General features: G+C 35.0%; 1 protein-coding gene across 6 annotated transcripts in view; it reads right to left on the bottom strand.

The window, feature by feature from the left end:
* The window catches only part of LOC109101474 (syntaxin-binding protein 4-like), a 46514-nt gene that overhangs the window by 23124 nt on the left and 4417 nt on the right, over positions 1–18973 (bottom strand). For 3 of the 6 annotated variants that reach the window (XM_042719889.1, XM_042719888.1, XM_042719886.1), the window contains exons 2-3: positions 5344–5417; positions 1786–1881 (exon numbers count right to left, since the gene is read on the bottom strand). In XM_042719889.1, the coding sequence (XP_042575823.1) occupies positions 1786–1881; positions 5344–5410 (163 nt within the window). In that variant the 5' untranslated portion in view covers positions 5411–5417. Of the gene's footprint in view, positions 1–1785; positions 1882–5343; positions 5418–7710; positions 7747–7962; positions 8118–18973 lie in introns of those variants that run through there. The other 3 variants (XM_042719887.1, XM_042719885.1, XM_042719890.1) reach the window with 2 other exon arrangements.

The raw sequence follows: 18973 nt of genomic DNA on the forward strand, positions 1-18973 counted from the left end.
CTTTAAATATTATTCTTAATACTTTCTGCTATATAAAGACAGACTACCGTTCAAGGGGAGTTTTTCAAAAGAAATTAATAGTTTTATTCAGCAAGGATGCATTAAATTAATGAAAAGTGACAGTTAAGACACTTATAAAAGTTACAAAAGTTTTCTGTTTCAAATAAATGCAGTGTTTTTTTTTTTTTGCTGTTCTGAAAAAAAGGTATCATGGTTCTAACAAAAATATTAAGCACCACAACTGTTTTCAACATTGAAAATAATAATAAATAAACATTAGAATGATTTCTGAAGGATCATGTAGCACTGAAGACTGTAGTAATGGCTGCTAAAAAATCAGCTTTGCCATCACATATTTTAAAATATATTAAAATAGAAAATTGTTATTTAAAATTGTAAAAATATTTCACAATTGTTGCTGTTTCACTGTATGTTTTTATTTTTTTTTTTCAAATGAATGCAGCCTTGGTGAGCATGTAAAAGCTTCTATCAACAACATTTAAAAAATCACACCAACCCCAAACTATCGAACGGTAATATATGCACTCATTAAATATGTAGTCCACGTTGAAGGAGTCAGAAATGAAGGCATTTAAGAACTAAGAACATAAAGAGCTAATTCTAAAAACCTAAATAAATAAATAAAAAGATACTTTTTTTTTTTTGGAGGAAGTTTTTTTGTTGCTGTGGAGTGTTGTTAGGTGCTGTTGACCTTGACCATAAAAATTCCTCAACAGCTCTGTATGAGAAATAAAAAGTAAATAGCCCAGAATAGATTCCCAGACTGTATTTTGGTTTATGATATGGTCACCATTACTGTTCAAAATGTTTAGTGCCATAATTTGGTTCCTCAAATGTTTTAGCAAACTGTAGCAGTAGACAGCATACAGCCCTCAACCTTTTTTTATTTCCGTAGGACATATTAATAACATCGCTCTCAAATGTAGGTCAGGGTTACGTCTTCTCGACCCCTTCTACCATCACTTCTGAGATATCTTGTCAGAACAAATCAAATCTGGAAAGGAACAAGCTGTTAAAGTCTCAAAGGGGTCACCTATGTCCTACTCACTGCAGCCAAATATCACCTTTCCAGTGTCAGATTTTACAGTCACCCTGGATTATTTTCTGTGAAAAGCTGTCTAGATTCCCTCAGAATATCTGTCTACCAGGTAAATACCAGCATGCTTGATTTGTCTTTCCACCAAACCAGGAAGCATGCTGACTTCTCTGAATGGTGAGCTGACAGGAATGGTGTGAGCGGAGCCGTCTCAGAGCGCATGCGCCCATATAAGCTCCCATATACCCCGTGCTCGGCAGCAGCAGAATGGGAGACAGACTCTAATTCCAGTCTGTCAGGGGCATTAACTTTAAGCACAGGGATGACGCTTCACACGTGAGAGACTTAAGCAGAGGTATACGCAGTGAGACAGACAATCTGTTTCACAGAAATGTAAACAGCTGCACTGACACAGTTTCCTTTCTAATTTTGCGTCTGAATGTTCAGATTTCTCAGGTTCAATTTATGTGGCTATTATACTTCACATTCATTGTAAATGTAAAGATTATCTCTAGATGCCACAGTAGATACTCCCATTGATAATAACAAGATTGATTCATTTTGTTCATTAGCAAAAGCTGCTGAATATAATGTGGATCAAAGTTCCCATGCTGGATGACTAGCTTCACCAGATACGTTTTGCTTTGTTTAAAAAGTTTTAGGAGACCTCCTGGATAAATGTTAAGGCAAACTGTGATTTAAAAAAAAAAGTCTTTGAGAAAACTTACCATCACTGGAAGCAAGACCACCAGGTAAGATCCTCTTCACATAAACGCCATATTCATCTCCTGTTAGTTCTTTAACACCACCGAACACTTTGATTCCTTAAGAAGAGACAAAGCATGCTTTACTCAAAGTAAAATATTCTTTCATACTTGTGTTTAACTGTTGATATTTTTCAGTCAAATAAATGTAAGCAAAACACAAAAATATAGAAAATAGTGGAAACAGTAGAATAGTGGAAACATAAAAACATTAATAATGTTACGAAAGATTTGTATTTCTAATAAATGCTGTTCTTTTGAACCTTCTATTAATAAAAAATAAATAAATCCTGAAGAAAATATATCATGGTTTCCACAAAAGCAGCACAACTGTTTGATGAAGATTGATGATAAGAAACGTTTCTTGAGCATCAAATCAGCATATGAGATTAATTTCTGAAGAATCACATGATACTGAAGACTGGAGTAATGATGCTGAAAATACAGCTTTGATGTCACAAGATTAATTGATGTTTTAAATTATATTAAAATGGAAAACAGTCATTTTAAATTGCAATAATATTTTACAATATTACTGTTTTACTTTACCCCAAACTTTTGAACAGCAGTGTAAATGATTTGTCACTTTGGTAAGGAAAGTAATCCTAATGCAGATATGATAAATACTGCACCCCAGCTGCTGTAGACGTCTCCATTTGTGTCTGATTTCAAGTCTGATAATAGAAGTCTTAAACAGCTTATGTTCAAATGAGTCTCCCTAAAGTAAGGATTCACAGCTGACTTGGGTCAGTATTAGTTTTAGGTATTACACACATAAGACTTTCAGAGCTTCAGGTATATGTTGTGAGGTCTGCATCCCCCCTGAGGTCATCAAGTGGACTGAAATTAGGTTTTTTTTTTGGATTTCAGGGGGCCACAGCAACTCTGTGAAGCTCCAAATCTCCCTGCTGACTCTGTGCTGCACTGAATCGATTACTAAAGTGCATTAAACACACAGGAATCCTGTTTCACTTCACTGAGTTTAAAAGTATTGAGGTTAAAGAAATCCTTAAAGGGTCATGAAACCCCAGACTACTTTTTCTGAGATTTTAGCAGAGGTGTTTGTGATGCACATCATAGAAGACAATGTTAGCATTCAATAGTTCTAACTGTTGGAGAAAACTGGTTAATTTAAGTTTTTTTGCTCTATTTTCATCTTCAGGGTTTAAAATCTATATTGTGTTGATGTCACAATTTGTGACGTGGCAAAGGACTATAGTACATCGATGATACGTCAGTGTCTATTAAATTATTCATGAGACTGCGTGTTTTTATACTATGAGAAGACGCTTCACTTAATTATTCACAACAGCACGTGTTGATTTGATATGACAGATGCTTTAGACTGCAAGACTTGTTTTTGCTTTGTAATAAGAGTTCAGCACAAACGCGATTCAATCACTTAATGTGTAACCGTTTTTACAGCTCTGTGACAACAACCCGTCAAAAGGCTTATATAAACGCCACAGAATAAGCCTTAAAAGTTCTCAGAGGTGCAACAGCGCGTTCATTTATATGTTTTTGATGCAGAGTGCAAATGTCTGTGCATTTATTTGTATACAACTCGTAGCTTCATAAAATTCATAAAATTAGGGTTGAACCACTGATGTCATATGGACTATTTTAAAAATGTCCTTATACCTTTCTGTGCCTTGATCGTGGTAGTGGCGTTGCTGTCTATGGAGGGTCAGAAAGCTCTCGGATTTCATCAAAAATATCTATATCTATTTGTGTTCTGAAGATGAACGAAGGTCTTACAGGTTTGGAACGACATGAGGGTGAGTAATTAATGACAGAATTTTCATTTTTGGGTGAACTATCCCTTTAAAAACAAGACGAGTCCAGTACAACATAAACAAAAAATACTGAATTAAAGTTGTGACGAAAGGGAAGTAGCAACAGAGCTTTTCTTCCATATTGTGTCTTATCCGAGAGAAACGGAGGGGCATGGATTTGTTTTATGCATTGGTTGTTGCTTGGACAGAGGAAGATTTGAATGTGAGCTTAAGGTTTATTGTAAAGCCCTGTTACCACCAAGAAAGATAACTATAAAGATAACTATAAAGATAACCATATTAGCGTCTACACCAGCAGATATCGTCTGTTTATTCTCAGTGCACGCTCACCTGCCATTTCGCAGGGAAAATGATTGGAGGCGCCCAAAATACATTGACAGAAAAAATTGGACTTTTCACCCAAAGACCCAAGTTTGATTTTTTGATTAAAAATTAGGTGGTAAAAAAAACCTTTTGTTCACAATAAGATCAATAACATGTAATAAGAAAACTGATGAACTTAGGGTTCATCTAAATACAATTATACTGAATGAACTCATTGTCTAGATGTCAGTGTGAAAGGATGGCAGATCCCTTATGTGAGAGAGCAACTGCAAATCAGTGTTGTCAGGCCATTAATTGTTGAAACAACAGGAACAAGCTTAGACGCCACCAAAACATGAAAGCCTTTAATGAGATGAGCATCTTTCACACCCATACCTGTGGAAGATTCATTAGCAGGCAGTTCAGAAGCAGAAAACATGCTAAAAAGACACTTCCCTTGATGGACAGTACAGATGCTTCAGATTCGCTTTTGGTCACACTATTTAGTCACACTTATAGAATAATAAATATCCTCTCTTTGCTTCAGGCTTATCTGGTATTAATAGACAGACAATGTATTGACACTAATTGAGTTTTGAGCTGGTATTGCATATTAATAGATTCACTTTAAGATAAATCTTCAGAGTTGGAAGCAATTTAATGAAAAGAACTGCAAACCGGTTATCCACAAAACGTGTTCTTTACTAAACTCAAACTCAAAAAAATGTCATATAACTCAAAAATAAATGCAAAGTAAGGACTGTGTCCTGAAAAAACCCTTGAATGCTTATGACAGTGTCACACTTAAGTCTGTACATGATAGCACTGCAAATATGTGTTGTAAAATATTTGATTTATCAGTGCTGTTTTCATCTATATCTGAGCTTCATTTGTTTGTTTTGTTTTAATTGTATTGTATACTAAGAATGGTTTTTTTTGTAAAATGGTTTGTTGTTTGTTGTGGTTGGGATATAAGAAGGACAGGTTTAAGGAGCTTAGAGCTGCTTTCAAATAATGTTTTTGATCTATTGTGAAGAGGGAGATCAGGCTGCGGAATAAATATAACAAAGACAGCGCAAGACTTGAAAGACTGGAAAACAACCGTACCCTAAACCTATCCCATCGCTTCTCTACCATACACCTTATTTCACTTCCTCATGGCCATTAGAGATCTGAGATGCATGCTGTACGATAGGCCTCATTAAAATCAACTAAAAGATGTGCTGCTCCATATCTTTCTTATGTCTTGAATAATTCTTAGTAACCCTTCATTCTCAATCTGCACGCAAAAGACAGCATTTATCAAACAAATTGATTTCTAAGGTGGTCCTCAAAGATTGAAGACAGTGTTCTGATGGAATATTTGGTAAATTATACAAACACACAAATGTACAATAAAATGAATACTTTAAGAGGCACTTACCTAATCCATTCTCGCAGTCTGTAAACTCCATGGAATGCACTGCTCGATCTCCTCCATACGGACCCATCAGTGTCCTGTGCAGGATGGAGAAAAAAAGCAGCATCCATTAGGAATGGGCGAATCAATCATGAAGTATCGATATATCAATACTGATGCGAGTATCAAAAGTATCGATACTCAAATAAAAATATCGATACTAAGATGTTTTTATTTATCAGCGATTTTGTTTATTTAACAAAAAAATATGCGTACAATATGCATTAAATTGGACAAATAACCTATGTCAGCAAATAATTGTGTGGGAGGGATTTTCCTGCTCATCTGAACTCACACAGATGTTGCAAGGCAGAATCAATCAATTACAGAGAGCGTTCAATCACTTCTGACAGTGCATTTAAATAGAGCTGGGTTTCCAAAAAATAATGTGCAAATATGAAAAGAATAATTGCAAATATGCAAATAATAAGAGAGCATTGATGTTTTTGGGAACAGCAGCCCAGAACAATGCAGAAAAAACATATATGTTTGGGTTATTTCACAATAAACATATTGAAATTGTACCCTAGTTTGTGCAGTACATTTATTTAAATTTGAATGTTAAAAGTTCATATTGCTCACGTTCTATTGATCTATGTGTTGTTAAAATAAATCATACACTCTCTGAATAAAAAGGTAGCATTTTATGCATGCAACAGCCTATTACTGGCAGTCCCTTATAACAATGAACCATGGTAAAGTGACTATAGTTTTAACTGTAGTATTTAGTAATTGATGTTTTGTTTAGTTTTATATTTTGAAAGTACTGGTTAATAAAAGGATCGGTATCGTATCGAAAACAAAATAAGTGGTATCGCCCATAGCATCCATGTTAGAACATGGAAAACTTAGTAACTTTGAACTAAGCAACAAATTAAGGATTGTTAGATTCAGAAAACCTTTTTATGTGAAACAAACTCTTTAAAATCTATTACATTTTAAGCTGGTAATTCAATTCATATCTGAATATTGAAAAATATATATACACTGTGAGTTTATGTGGGGGCAAATTTTCTGTGCCTGTGGACTGTTATTAGTATCAAGACCAGTTCATTCCAGTGGGGAATTAGTATAAATTATTTAGCATGAATGTCCTGCTTTGGACAGGCTCCTCTTTCTCATGAACTCAGAATCTGTGTGTGGTTCTGATTTTTGAGAACACTGATTATTTTTTACTTAAATCATTAAGTAAAATTAAGTAATTTATTGAATAAACTCGTCGCTTTGGCAGTGGAAACACTGTTTTCATGCAGTTGAAAGAGGAATGAATATTATGAGGCCTGTTTTTTAGTAGGCAATTTATCAGAACACTTACATTCTTTGGGCATTTTGTTGTTAAGTGACTTACCAGTACTACACCAGAAAGATTACATGCTTCCAACCTTTCCTGCAGACTCCTTGAAATTGTACTTCAGATTGTTTGAACCTAAGACTTCCTCTGAGGCTACAATTCAAGCTAAACATGCTTCACAAGAGTTACGTAACAGAGAGTGTCCACTGTCCCCAGCACAGCGCAGCTTCTAAAATAGACATTTAAAATAGTAGGGGGTCAGTGGAAATAAAAATAAAAAATAAAAAAACTTTTTAAGGACGTTAAAGTTCCTGGCACAATCAGTGTGGGACTAATCATGGTTATTTTATTCTAATAAGAAATTTTTAAAAAACTTATGGGTTTTTGAGAGTTTATACATGCATTCAAGAACATTTATTAGCCTCTTTTTTGTTTCTTTTTTTAGTTTGCTCACCGGAGATGTTTTCAATGCGTACTGTAAAAAGCTGTAAATTTGAAATGGACTGAACATTAACATACAGTTACTTTTATACAAAGTTAATATTTTCCAGACCTATATTTGCATTATTTATTTTGATTTATAAAGTAATGGACATAGGCTACAAGCCAATTATTTAATTTTGCAAAAAGCATGTTGTCCTAAATATCATGCTTACTATAGTGCTCACTTTGTACATGAAAATATCCAGCTGCCTTTATATTTTACAAAGTGGGACCCTTGCAAATGGATCATCATTTTGGGTGGGTTCTTGTCATCAAAAAGTTTAAAAACCTCTGGTTTAAAACGCATAAAGCCTAGCGAAGTTGTATGCATTCCACGAGGTATGTATGAATGGATTTAGTGAGTACGCACGAACACATATAATCTCCAGGTGATTAGAGCACATTAATAGTACATCCTTTATAGTGTTGTGGATTCATCAAAGCATATAGCGGACAAATGAAATCAAATACGCACTTTTCCACACTGTACCTGCAGTCAATGCAGTTTGTATAAGAACGAATGGTGAAGTAGCCGTCAGTCAACACATTTTACTCACGTTTTCCATTCTCTCACCACTTATATTACTAACACGCTTTGTCAGTGACACACCTGAGCACAGCCCAGGTACCACAAAGTACCCCAAAGTCTCCAAAAACAGAAGCGGACGAAGTGAAGACGCGCGTTATGTCAACGCTTCTTTCAAGACCGCTCAAGGTTTTAGTGCTCACTGGAGCTAATGAGCTGGAAAAAACAAAACGAGCCGTAATGCAGCTCAACTACCACAAAATTACAAACCAAAGGTTTTTACCTGCTAATCATGATCGCTCCCTTGTACATGACCGAAAATGTAGGCATTTTGAAGAGATTTCTGCGCATCCAGCGGCGTGTACCGTATGCCCATTCCTCTCGTGATCAGCGCCTCGCGGAGGTCCGATACAGCGCGAGCCACATGATTCACTGCTACAGCCCTCTAATACAGATGATCCTAAACATCACCAACTTTGCCCACAGATTAAATCTTATGCAACAGAAATGAGGGGTAGTGTTTTTTTTTTTTAATAAAGATAGATTTTTTGCCATTGTTTAACAATGACTGGAACAGGTGCTTCCCAAACTGGAAGCCAAATATTTGGGTTTATGAACGGACTGTAAAGGCTTAAAGGTGGTGTGATATACAAAGTGTTGCTGACATTAAGCTATTTCAGTCCAAGGGGTCTTTCAGTGACATCAGGCTGAACTGTAGAAATACTGAAAAGTTTTTTGCATCAGATCAAACACGATATGGGAATTAAAACTGACAAGCTATTGTGATCTCTTCTTCAAACAAGACACAGGATCTACAAAACAAAATAATATCACTGGAACACACATCCAGATGAAGCCCATGCACAGCCTAGTGAAGAAAATGTGATGCAACTGCTTTTATTTAAGTGAAACGTTTAATTTAATGTGACTAAATCAACCTAGCTACACTTGGTTATATTAACAAATCATTGGAAAAAGTCTAATCAGACAGTGTAGCATATTTTTTTTACAGTATACTGAAGGACAGTTGTGATTTTTTTAACTTCCTGATGATGGGATCACATCGCAACTGTAGCTATTTCACTGTAGTCATGAAAAATGGAAAAAACAGGAAACGCTGATGCTTTGGGGAGAAAACGACATTTGTGCAAAAGCAGAAAACTCTAAATCCTTGTCAACTCAGAAAGACATATTTAATCTCTCTACTGTTTCCATTTTTAGCAAGTGTTATTGTCTGTGGTCGTCCCATGCAAAGCTAGAGTGCTTTCCTCTCGCACAGCAATCAGATTTATGCACACATGCTTGAGGTAAAATTACACAATATCTGGATTACACTGTGCAAATGTATTCTTACAATATAAAATAGTCTTTATGTGAGTTTCTTTGAAATGACTAACTGCATTCATAATGTAATGAAGTGACTACCTGTTAAAAGAGATTATTGTCATTTAGTGCTCTACAAACAGTGTTGCTTGCACCCTAGTTAAAGTCAGACTGACACTTTCCCTTAAATGCATTGTCACTGTATAACTCCTCAACGTCATTTACCTCGACACATGTCCTGTGACTCAGAGACCACTTTTTACCGGCAACTTGAGCTACAATCCAAAACAAGTCACACAAGGTTGTACCAAAAGCTGCTATAGATTAGCGACTTAAATAAAATAGTGAAGTAAATAGTCACAAAGGAAAAACTGGCCATCATAGACTAAACAACCAAGGATCACGCACTACCAGACTTCAAAATTGTTCCAATCACAAGAAACTCACTCAAAATCGTGTGCCTTGTTGTTAGGAGATGTGTGACAAATGAAAACAATATGTTTTCTAAAATCAGTGGAAAATATCAAACATGTTTGATCTCCTCCATCCAGATGGGATCATAGTCTGAAGTTAAACAATTGAGTCTGTGACCATCATATAATATGCAATTTTCTATGAAATCTGTCAACTCAAATCTGCAGACTGACTCTGCAGCAACTTCTCCAGACTGTAAATCGGGGGAAATCAGAGCGAAAGCCATGTAGTGTATTCAAGCCTTTTCAAGTGTGCTTTAGTTTTTTAAGCCTGTCCTTTGTGTTGTAGTTAACAGAATGCTACATCTTGGATAGTGTTATCAGGCAAAGTGAAAAAAAAATCCAACAGATGTCTTATTTAACAATATAAATAATGTATCTACTACTGTACTCAATCTGTCAAGTCTCTGTGATAGTCACAGAGTGACCGGACTAAGCCTTTCTTGTGCCAAACTCACAGGCTGTAATGATGTAATTTGAGGATTAGCTTTTAAACACCTAGCCATGATAAGCTTTATTTTCAAAAATTATCACACTAAACTACACTGACATAAAGCATTCTCTCTGGCTTGCCTTAAATTTCTCCTGTAAATCCTCTCATGAGGTTAATATGTCAAGTGTGATTTGCACATTCATATATCAAGCCATGACTGGACAGAGTACTTTTGTGCACCATAATCTGCTAGAACAACCTGTCAATCAACCACATACACACACTAAAAAATAATGGTTCTTCGGCAGGTCTTCAGGGGTTCTTTGTGGTGGATATGGTGCTATATAGCACCACTACCATTTAAAGAACCTGTTAAGCCTAGTTTGGTTCTTCAGGTTTCTTCAGCGGTTCTTTGCGGGTGGATATGGTGCTATATGGCACCACTAACATGCAAATAACCTGTTAAGCCCCCTAATTCTTAGTGATATTAGTTCTCTAATATCCTAAGTGTCTTAGCTTTAGTTGGTGATAGGATTAGAAAAAATGACATTAAAATACAGTGATTTTTCCTGAACACAAGGCACATATCCAAGGCCTCCACACAAGACTTTTTGACCACAGAAATTTTTTTGGTGTGTATGTGAAGTCAGATATATACCGAAATTATGTCACAAACTTCAATAAAAACGTATATTCATATTCATTAATTGCTTTTTGTTATGAGTGAGGAGAGAAGTTATGTTTAAAAACGTGTTTCAATTTCTACTTACAAAATGTGAAAATGTGTCAAGAATTTCAAGTTCAATAAAAGAAATAATAAAAAATCATATGTATATATATATATATATATATATATATATATATATATATATATATATATTATATATATATATATATATATATATATATATATATAATATAAACCATAGACTGTATATGAACCTATGCGAGTATGCGCCGAATAGTGTGCACTGTGCAGTTCAGGTGCACGTGAGCGAGGGCGAGCGCCGCATTCCTCAAACTGGGACCGTTGGACTCGACGTCAATCAAAACCAGGACGACGACGAACGTGACGAACACATTTCTAAAAAGAGACAGAAGATATCTTTCGAGGTGAGTGTCATAGCGCATACTGCGACTGAAATATACAACTAACGTTACGTTACTTGTCAGGGGAAACTTTTCATTGTATTTTGCAAAAGTTTTACCGTGTTTTGTGACATTAATGCTAAGTTTAGTATCAATCTAATGTTAGCTGACTGAGGAGCCTGACCAACCGTGTTGGCTAATAAATATGTTGTTTCACAAACACTGGACTGTATGTTAAGTAAAGTAAGTTAAGTGTAAGTTAACTGGGGTCGTTCTTTTCTTGACTTTCTCCAGATATAACGTTATAACACTACCGTTTAATATCTTTTCAAATCACTAATAGCGATGGTCTAATTCCCCCAGTGGCGGGCTTTATAGCTAACGGCATCGTTACCATGGATACTGTGTAGTCTTACCCTATTCACATGTAACGTTAATGTCTCGCCTGCTAGTGTTGAGTACATTTAAAGGATTAAGTTAGTTCACCTCAAAATGAAAATGTCCTGATAATTTACTAACCCTGATGTCATTCAAGATATCCATGTCTTTATTTCTTCAGTGCAAAACAAATAAAAAAAAATGAGGGATACACATTCAGACTGTAATGGCAACCGACTATCCCAATGTTTAAATAAGGTTCAAATGTCCGTGTCAAATCATAAAATACTGTCAACATGCACAAAATATTTAAATAATAAATGTTTGTCATCACTGGGCTGCTGTTGATAGGTCTATAAGTTACTCTATAGGCTTACATTCATCCTAGTGTTGTAATTTGTTTGTTTTGTTATTTTATTTCTTTCTTCAGGTTATGACAGACTTCACGGGTTGGACTTCTGTCCAAGTTTGCCAGTGGTTGAAAGATATTGACTTGGGGGAATTCTGTGAAAGGATGGCGATGATAAAAATCTACCAGAGAAATTGTGTGTCTAACCACAGCACGGAGGAGATTATCTCTGAGTTTCCATGTTTCAGACTGGCCAAAATGGTAAGTACAGTAGTGTATTTATTGCCTCCTTAGTTTATGACTTATGACTAACGAGTTATGACTATGTCTTTTTTACTTTTCCTTCATCTTAACATAAGCTCCTTTGGGATCTGAAAGACCGTACCAACGTTGATGTGGACCAACAGATTCTCTCTCAGCTCTCGGTAATGGCATCTAAAGTCCTTCAAGTTTCACAGAGTCCCCTGATGGAGAAGTTCAGTCGTGTGGTTGATGACTGTGAAGATGGCAAACTGAAAAAAGGTAATTAAATCTGCACTACTTAGATTTTCTGTGTATCACTGACTGACACCCATATCTGCCTGAGATCATACATTTCTGCATGTATCTGTCTTGTGTAATAATAAAGACTAATTTCTAGTTTATTAAAGGTAGTAATAATTACTGTCTTAGTAATTAATTGAAAAACAAAGAAAACTTATTAGATAAAAGCATCCACCATGTTATGTTAACCTAATTCTTGTTTTGTTTAAAGGACTACAGTTGGAAGCAGCTATTCTGCTCTTGCCTGCACTGTTTTAAGGAGGACCCGGGGTTGCTGTTTGAAGTTGAGGTTCATTACTGAGGAGAGTGAGGACATCTCAGTGGCACTGGGCCTCATCCTTTGTATATATTTTCTGTTTGGGATCCAATATCCTAAAGGACTGAAAAAGACACTGACCTTCCTGGAGTGCGTTGTCTTAAAAATGAAGGATGCAGCCGGACTTCCTGTCACAATTAAAAGGAGTGTACAACTCAATCTGTGCATAGAGTCTCTCTCTCTCTCTCTCTCTCTCTCTCTCTCTCTTTTCTCTTTCTGGGGCCTATTCCAATTTCTATTTTTTTTTCCTTCTATTTTTTTTCTAACTCCTTTAGCCAGTGTTGTTAATGTTAAAAAGCACTGATTATATTTGCAACTAAAAGAAATGAATTAAACTATTTTAAAAGTGTAATGTATTTTGTTTATCAGTAAGCTTTTAGTACAGGATTTTGAATCTTTCAATCCACGATTTGGTTTAAAAGCGTCATTTAGAAGCATATTGACTCAAAACATTGTAGTATATAGCATGATAATGGCCTACTACCTAAAAAAAAAGGGTTCTATAAAGCACCATTTGACAAATGTGCTATAAAGCTTAAAGTCCCATTAATGCCAAAAGAGGTTCCCCTATAACGAGCCAAAGAATCACTGTTGAGCACCATTTTTGTTGAAGAAATTGTAAACAATCAAGGTGCTTTATGGCACCTCTTATGGTTCTACATAGCACCATTTGACAAAGGTGCTGTACAGCCCCTCTTCACAGACACCTCATCCAAAAAAAAATGTGTTTTGGTAGAAAATAGCATTCCAGTGTGTATTTACTTCTGAAGTATTTTTAAAAATATTTTACTCTGAGGGATAGATGTGAGTACATATTTAAAAAAAAAGTGACAGGACCTTATAAGTATGGTTCACCTTAAATTCTTTTTTTTTTTTTTAAATGTGAACTCACACTCCTGTTGTTCAAAGCCTGACTTTCGTTCTTCTGTGGAACAAAAAAAAGATGAATGTCTCAGTGTTTTTTTTGTTCGTAATATCATCTTTTGAAATCTATGACAGTCTGGAGTGACATGCGGGTGAGTAAATGATTTTTGGGTGAACTATCCAATTAAGACATTATATCTATTTGTCACAGCTTTGTATTTATTTGAAAAGCTGAAAAAATTAAATATTCTGACTAAGGTCTATAAGGCAGTATTTAGGCTGTAACAGTAAATTTCACTGAAAGTAACCAATAAAAGCTGAAAAACGTGTAATGCATCCTTACAACTTAGAAACGAATGAAATTCAAATTTCTGTGCCAGGCATCTCCAGACTCCATCTATCTCTCATTCATACTCCAAGAATTATATAATTTTATAGGCCAACCAGGAAAAAGCATCACTCTGACTGCCTCAATTAAAAAACTCAAGAGGACTTTTCATTGGCTTTGTATAAAATTGTATGATTCTTATACATTTTATCATCTATATAATCTTCCCAACATATATTAATTTTGAAGACTATATACAATTGCCAGACATATAAAGTTTATGTTAAAGTTATAAATGAACTCCACCATAGTCACATGACTTCACTGTCACTACATTAATCTTCCGACAACTCTTGGAAAGCTTGAGGTACAGTAGTTTTCATAAGCACAATTACAAAGTTTTCCTGTTCGGCATGATGACATTTAATGTCCCCGACAACTTCTATAGTTCCAAAGAAATATATATATATATATATTGGAATTGTGTTAACCACATTCCTTATTATAGAATTTTAACCAACAACCCATTAAAAAAAAAAAAAACACTTCAGGATGGAAGAGTCAGAAGTTCGAAAATGCACTTTTTTTAGGCAAAGCAGTTGACCTCTGTGAATTTTGTACCCTAAACCTGAAGGGACACAGAGAAAGAGTTGTTCTGTGATGACAGAAGTACAGGACTTTTCATCTCATTTGCTCTAAACAGTGACTGTGCCTACATTTATAAAGCCTGATACTACAAGTCTATAAATAGTCTTTGAGGGCAGCCTCTGAGATACAGGAGGCAGCTGTTCTTTATTCAAGAATCTGCCTGAGAATGGCAGAACATAAAGCTCTTGCAGAACGGCAGATATTTAGCACTGCAAGGCTTAGCATTAGACTATGTGCTAGAAGACAATCTGAGATGAGCTATTCAAATGTCCCGGATAACGTTCTGAAAAATCCTACCTAAAAAATAAGCCAAAATCATCAGTTAGTCATAGGACACAAAATATTTATGTATGTATTCCATTTATGTCTTTCATAATCTTCACCCTCCAACCACCCCTGATCCACAAACTCACACAGGCACTGACTCTACTGTGTGGTGCAACATGCTGTAACAGGTTTGATAACAAAATTAGATCTATTCATCAAAAGAAAAAAATGAGTATAATGTTCATATATGTTGAAGTTGCAGTACTTACACTGTGCTGTAGATTTTTTTCATTAAAGCCAAGGATAAAGGGAACTATTAAATAAATAAATTATTAAATGTATATATAAATATTTGTACCAGTATCTCTTGCTCCAAAGCATCATATATCTCACCACTCAAGAATCTCAGAAAGCCAACAGCCCTTCAACCCTCTTAAACCGCTGAAGCTGTAAATCCTGTGAACGATGATTCATGACAGATTGTCTGTCCATGTGATTTCTCATGATGCATTCAGAGAATGTGAATTTATATGGGCCATCTATCTATATCATGCATTTATTGACATAGAGTGAGTTTTTATTGTGATTCTAATTCTTTAGTATATATTACGCTTATCTGAAATGGATGTCTTAGGAGAAAAGATTGTTCTCCATCTTCAGTCTGTTCATATGAATTAAAACTTCAGGGACCGTAAACTAATATACTGTAATTATCCATTGTGCGATACACACATATATGGATGGGTGAAATTTAACAAACAAGTAACATGAAAATCATATACTTGTTTTAGGCTTAAATGATGATGGTTTGTGTTGAAATCTTTGACAAATCCATAATTGCTATTAAAATAATGCATTTTTTTAGCAAATAATTGACTTTTTGATTTAACCTGTAATAGTTTCAATGCTTTAAAAAAAAAAAAAAAAAAAAATTTTCTAACTAGTCTCCCAAATAACATGAAACCGCACTCATTTTAATAATATAGCTGCCATCTTTGCTCTTTGTCATTCATTTCTAAACAACGGATTTGAGCCAATCACCTGAGCTGTAAATGCCATGTGACTAATTATGCTGGAGGGGAACTGATGTCATGACAAAACTAATTAACTAACGACATCACAAGAACACACACAGTCTCAAAATCCTGAGCTGTGAACTGAAAAATATAAATCCATTTTACACTTTCAAGAGCCCTTAAAAAACAAAAGACATACATAATATAAACATGGTGTTTGCAAAAAAATATATTTTGTCAGAATTCATGCCTATTTCTGAATGAATTAAAAAAAGGGTACCAATTTCTAATACACATAAACGAAGAAATAAATATTCTTCGATTTAATACATAGCTTTGCTAATAACTTTCAATCTTTATTTTAGATTGTAGTTATTAAATTCAAATTTGTTAAATTTATAAATTATTATTTAGTTTACTGAAATTCTTTTACATTTTTAGTCTGAAAAAATCTCAATATTTGAAATATTTGTTCAAGCAAAGTTTAAACATCAAATTATATATTTAATAAGACAATTAGACACCCTGAGAACACAGAAATGTTCTCAAAAATATGTATGTAAAAAATCTTTTAGTTTCTCTGACTGCAAATACATGCACACACCTAAACACAAGCTACACTAGCATGGACCACAATTACACGCATGCATACTATCCCTTTTCCTTCCAGCAGCCATGGCAACATCCCATTGCATCAGAACTTTAATCACCAAATCTGCACAGTGGGTTGTTATCAGATTATGGGATAATCCAGTCCACATTGAGAAATCATAACAGCGGAGAGGTGGAGACGCACTATGTCAGTTTTTGGCCAGTCCCGCTTCTTGTTTTTCGTCAAGGCAAAGCTCAGTAAACGTGCCACCCATTGCAGTAATGAAGAATGGGAAATGAGGGTGGCAGCTTTACTCAGGTGCCAAGTTTCCATGCTGGACCACCGAGTGTGGTGAAATGGGTTAATCTGAAACAGTCTGACGGGCCAGTCTGACCTGTTTACTAGCTGCTGCATTCTGGGCCCATGACTGCCCTCCGTAGGTAACAAACAGAAACACATATCATCCACTTTTAATCAGGCTTGATGCTGTCAGCATAAAACAAGACTGAATGGGATGAACAATCATGAAGGGATTGCTGGAATTGTTTTTCTCATATTACGGAAGGAATGAGATTGCAATTTAATGAGATGATTTTGGTCCAATAAGTCTAGTAATGGTCTAATTTTTGCTGAAAGCAGAGAGGAGAAAAAAATCACAATATATTTTGATCTGACAAAAATACAACAGATGAATAAATTCAAACTTCTTTAACAACAATAAAGGTGTATAACTGTGAATATAGGTATATAATTATAAATATATGTTTAGAAATGTAATAATAATAATATACTTTTTCCTGGTAATTAGATATGCTAAACACTAACACTAAATCTTTGTTCTACTGGCAGGTCAACTAATGTAAAAACATGCCTTTTTAATAAATCTCTAACAACAGTGTAGCAAAACGCAGAGAAATCAATGAATTACAACAAAGCTGACACCACAAACCGGTTGACAAGACCTCATTATTAGGCAATGCCGAGAAAAAAGAAAAAAGAAAAAAAAAATCAGCTAAGTCAGCAAAAATGTGATGTTGATTCATAGCTACTACCAAAAACATGGGGAAAAAAATCAATAAAAAGGCAAAATGCAGATAAAGATTTATCAGTTTTAACGTAGTATAAAAACAATGTCTTAAAAACATATCATTTTATGTCTCAGCTGACTGTGTCTGTTCTATAATCCAGAGAAAAAAGGTTGCATTCAACACAAATGTTACTTTTGATTCAACTCATTAGCCGTGTAGCAGGCTCATGGTGTGCTATACACTATCATTTCATTTATTTATTTATATATATATATTTTTTTAACAGATTTAAAAAGAACATTTTTCAACTAAATCAAATAATTTTTTTTTTTTTGGTGTATAATGCTGTCAAGTATTTAATCCACAGATATTCAGATAACAGTGACAGACTGATGCATCACACACACACACAAAAACTGATGCTTCATGGTAGAGCAGGTGTCTCCAAACTCGGTCCTTAAGGGCTACTGTCCTGCAGAGTCTAGCTCCAGCTTGCCTCAACACTTGCCTCAATGGAGGTTTCTAGTATGCCCATTAAGAAACTGATTAGCTGTGTTTAACTGAGATGAAGTTAAACTCTGCAGGACACGGGTCCTCCAGGAGCAAGACTGGATTGGACACCCCTGCGGTAGAGGAGCCCTTTCCTGAAAAACTTTATACAGGTCCAAAACCACATGCACTGACTAAAGGTAAAAATAATGGTAAATAAAGTCACTATTTGTCAAGTCACTATTAAAATGTTAATATGTTTTGCTATTTCCAGCACAAGCATCACAGGTGTGTTTGGCTGTAGAGATGATTGACTACAGCGTCAATCAAACAGTATCTTTCAGAGAATAAGTTAATTTTGTATTATTTGAACACAGAGCTCACAAGGCTGAGATACAGACACTGTCTCCATGATCAGATCAATGATTTACTCCTACACATATTCTCAAGTACATGCAATATGCACGTTTCCTTAATTTTCTATTTTAGAATAGAATAAATAACATTAATTGATATTGAGTTATTGATATTAATGTGATAAAATGATAATGAAGGTGATAAAAAGTTACAATTCTCCAACACTATGAAGTTGAAGTACATGTCCAATTAAACAACATTAAAAGACAAAAAAAAAAAAAAGCCTAATGAAACCTAAGCATCTTGAGGCAAACTGGAACCAGATTTAAACATGAAAAGACAGATTTAATTACACAAGACATTGCACAGCATTATAATATCATGCAGCTTTTGTTATATTTTAAAGATATTATAATGTTAAAAGCAACACAGCTCTACAGACCTCACAGTGCTCACAGTGCTGTTAAAAATGTTTGGATTTGTCTAGACATGTGCATTTGTATAAACTGAGTAAATATCCACCATTCCGGTGACCTGCTGTGATGTTTAGACTGTCTCTTCAGGTCATGGGACGGCATCACTTCTCTAAGTCTCCTATTCTTCCCAATAGTCTATTCAAGTCCCGGTCACCAAACTCTAAATTTAGCACGTCACCGGGCATATTCATTCTCAGGTACACACACTGTTAGCTATTCTTATCTTTTAAGGCTATAAAATAAATGTGCCATCAGTAAAATATTCAAAAACAATCACAGAAATGCTTCCACATGTCAGTCACATGCACTCATTGATTTCCATATT

This window comes from Cyprinus carpio, chromosome B3 (assembly GCF_018340385.1).
Source record: "Cyprinus carpio isolate SPL01 chromosome B3, ASM1834038v1, whole genome shotgun sequence".
Classification (NCBI taxonomy): Eukaryota; Metazoa; Chordata; class Actinopteri; order Cypriniformes; family Cyprinidae; genus Cyprinus; species Cyprinus carpio.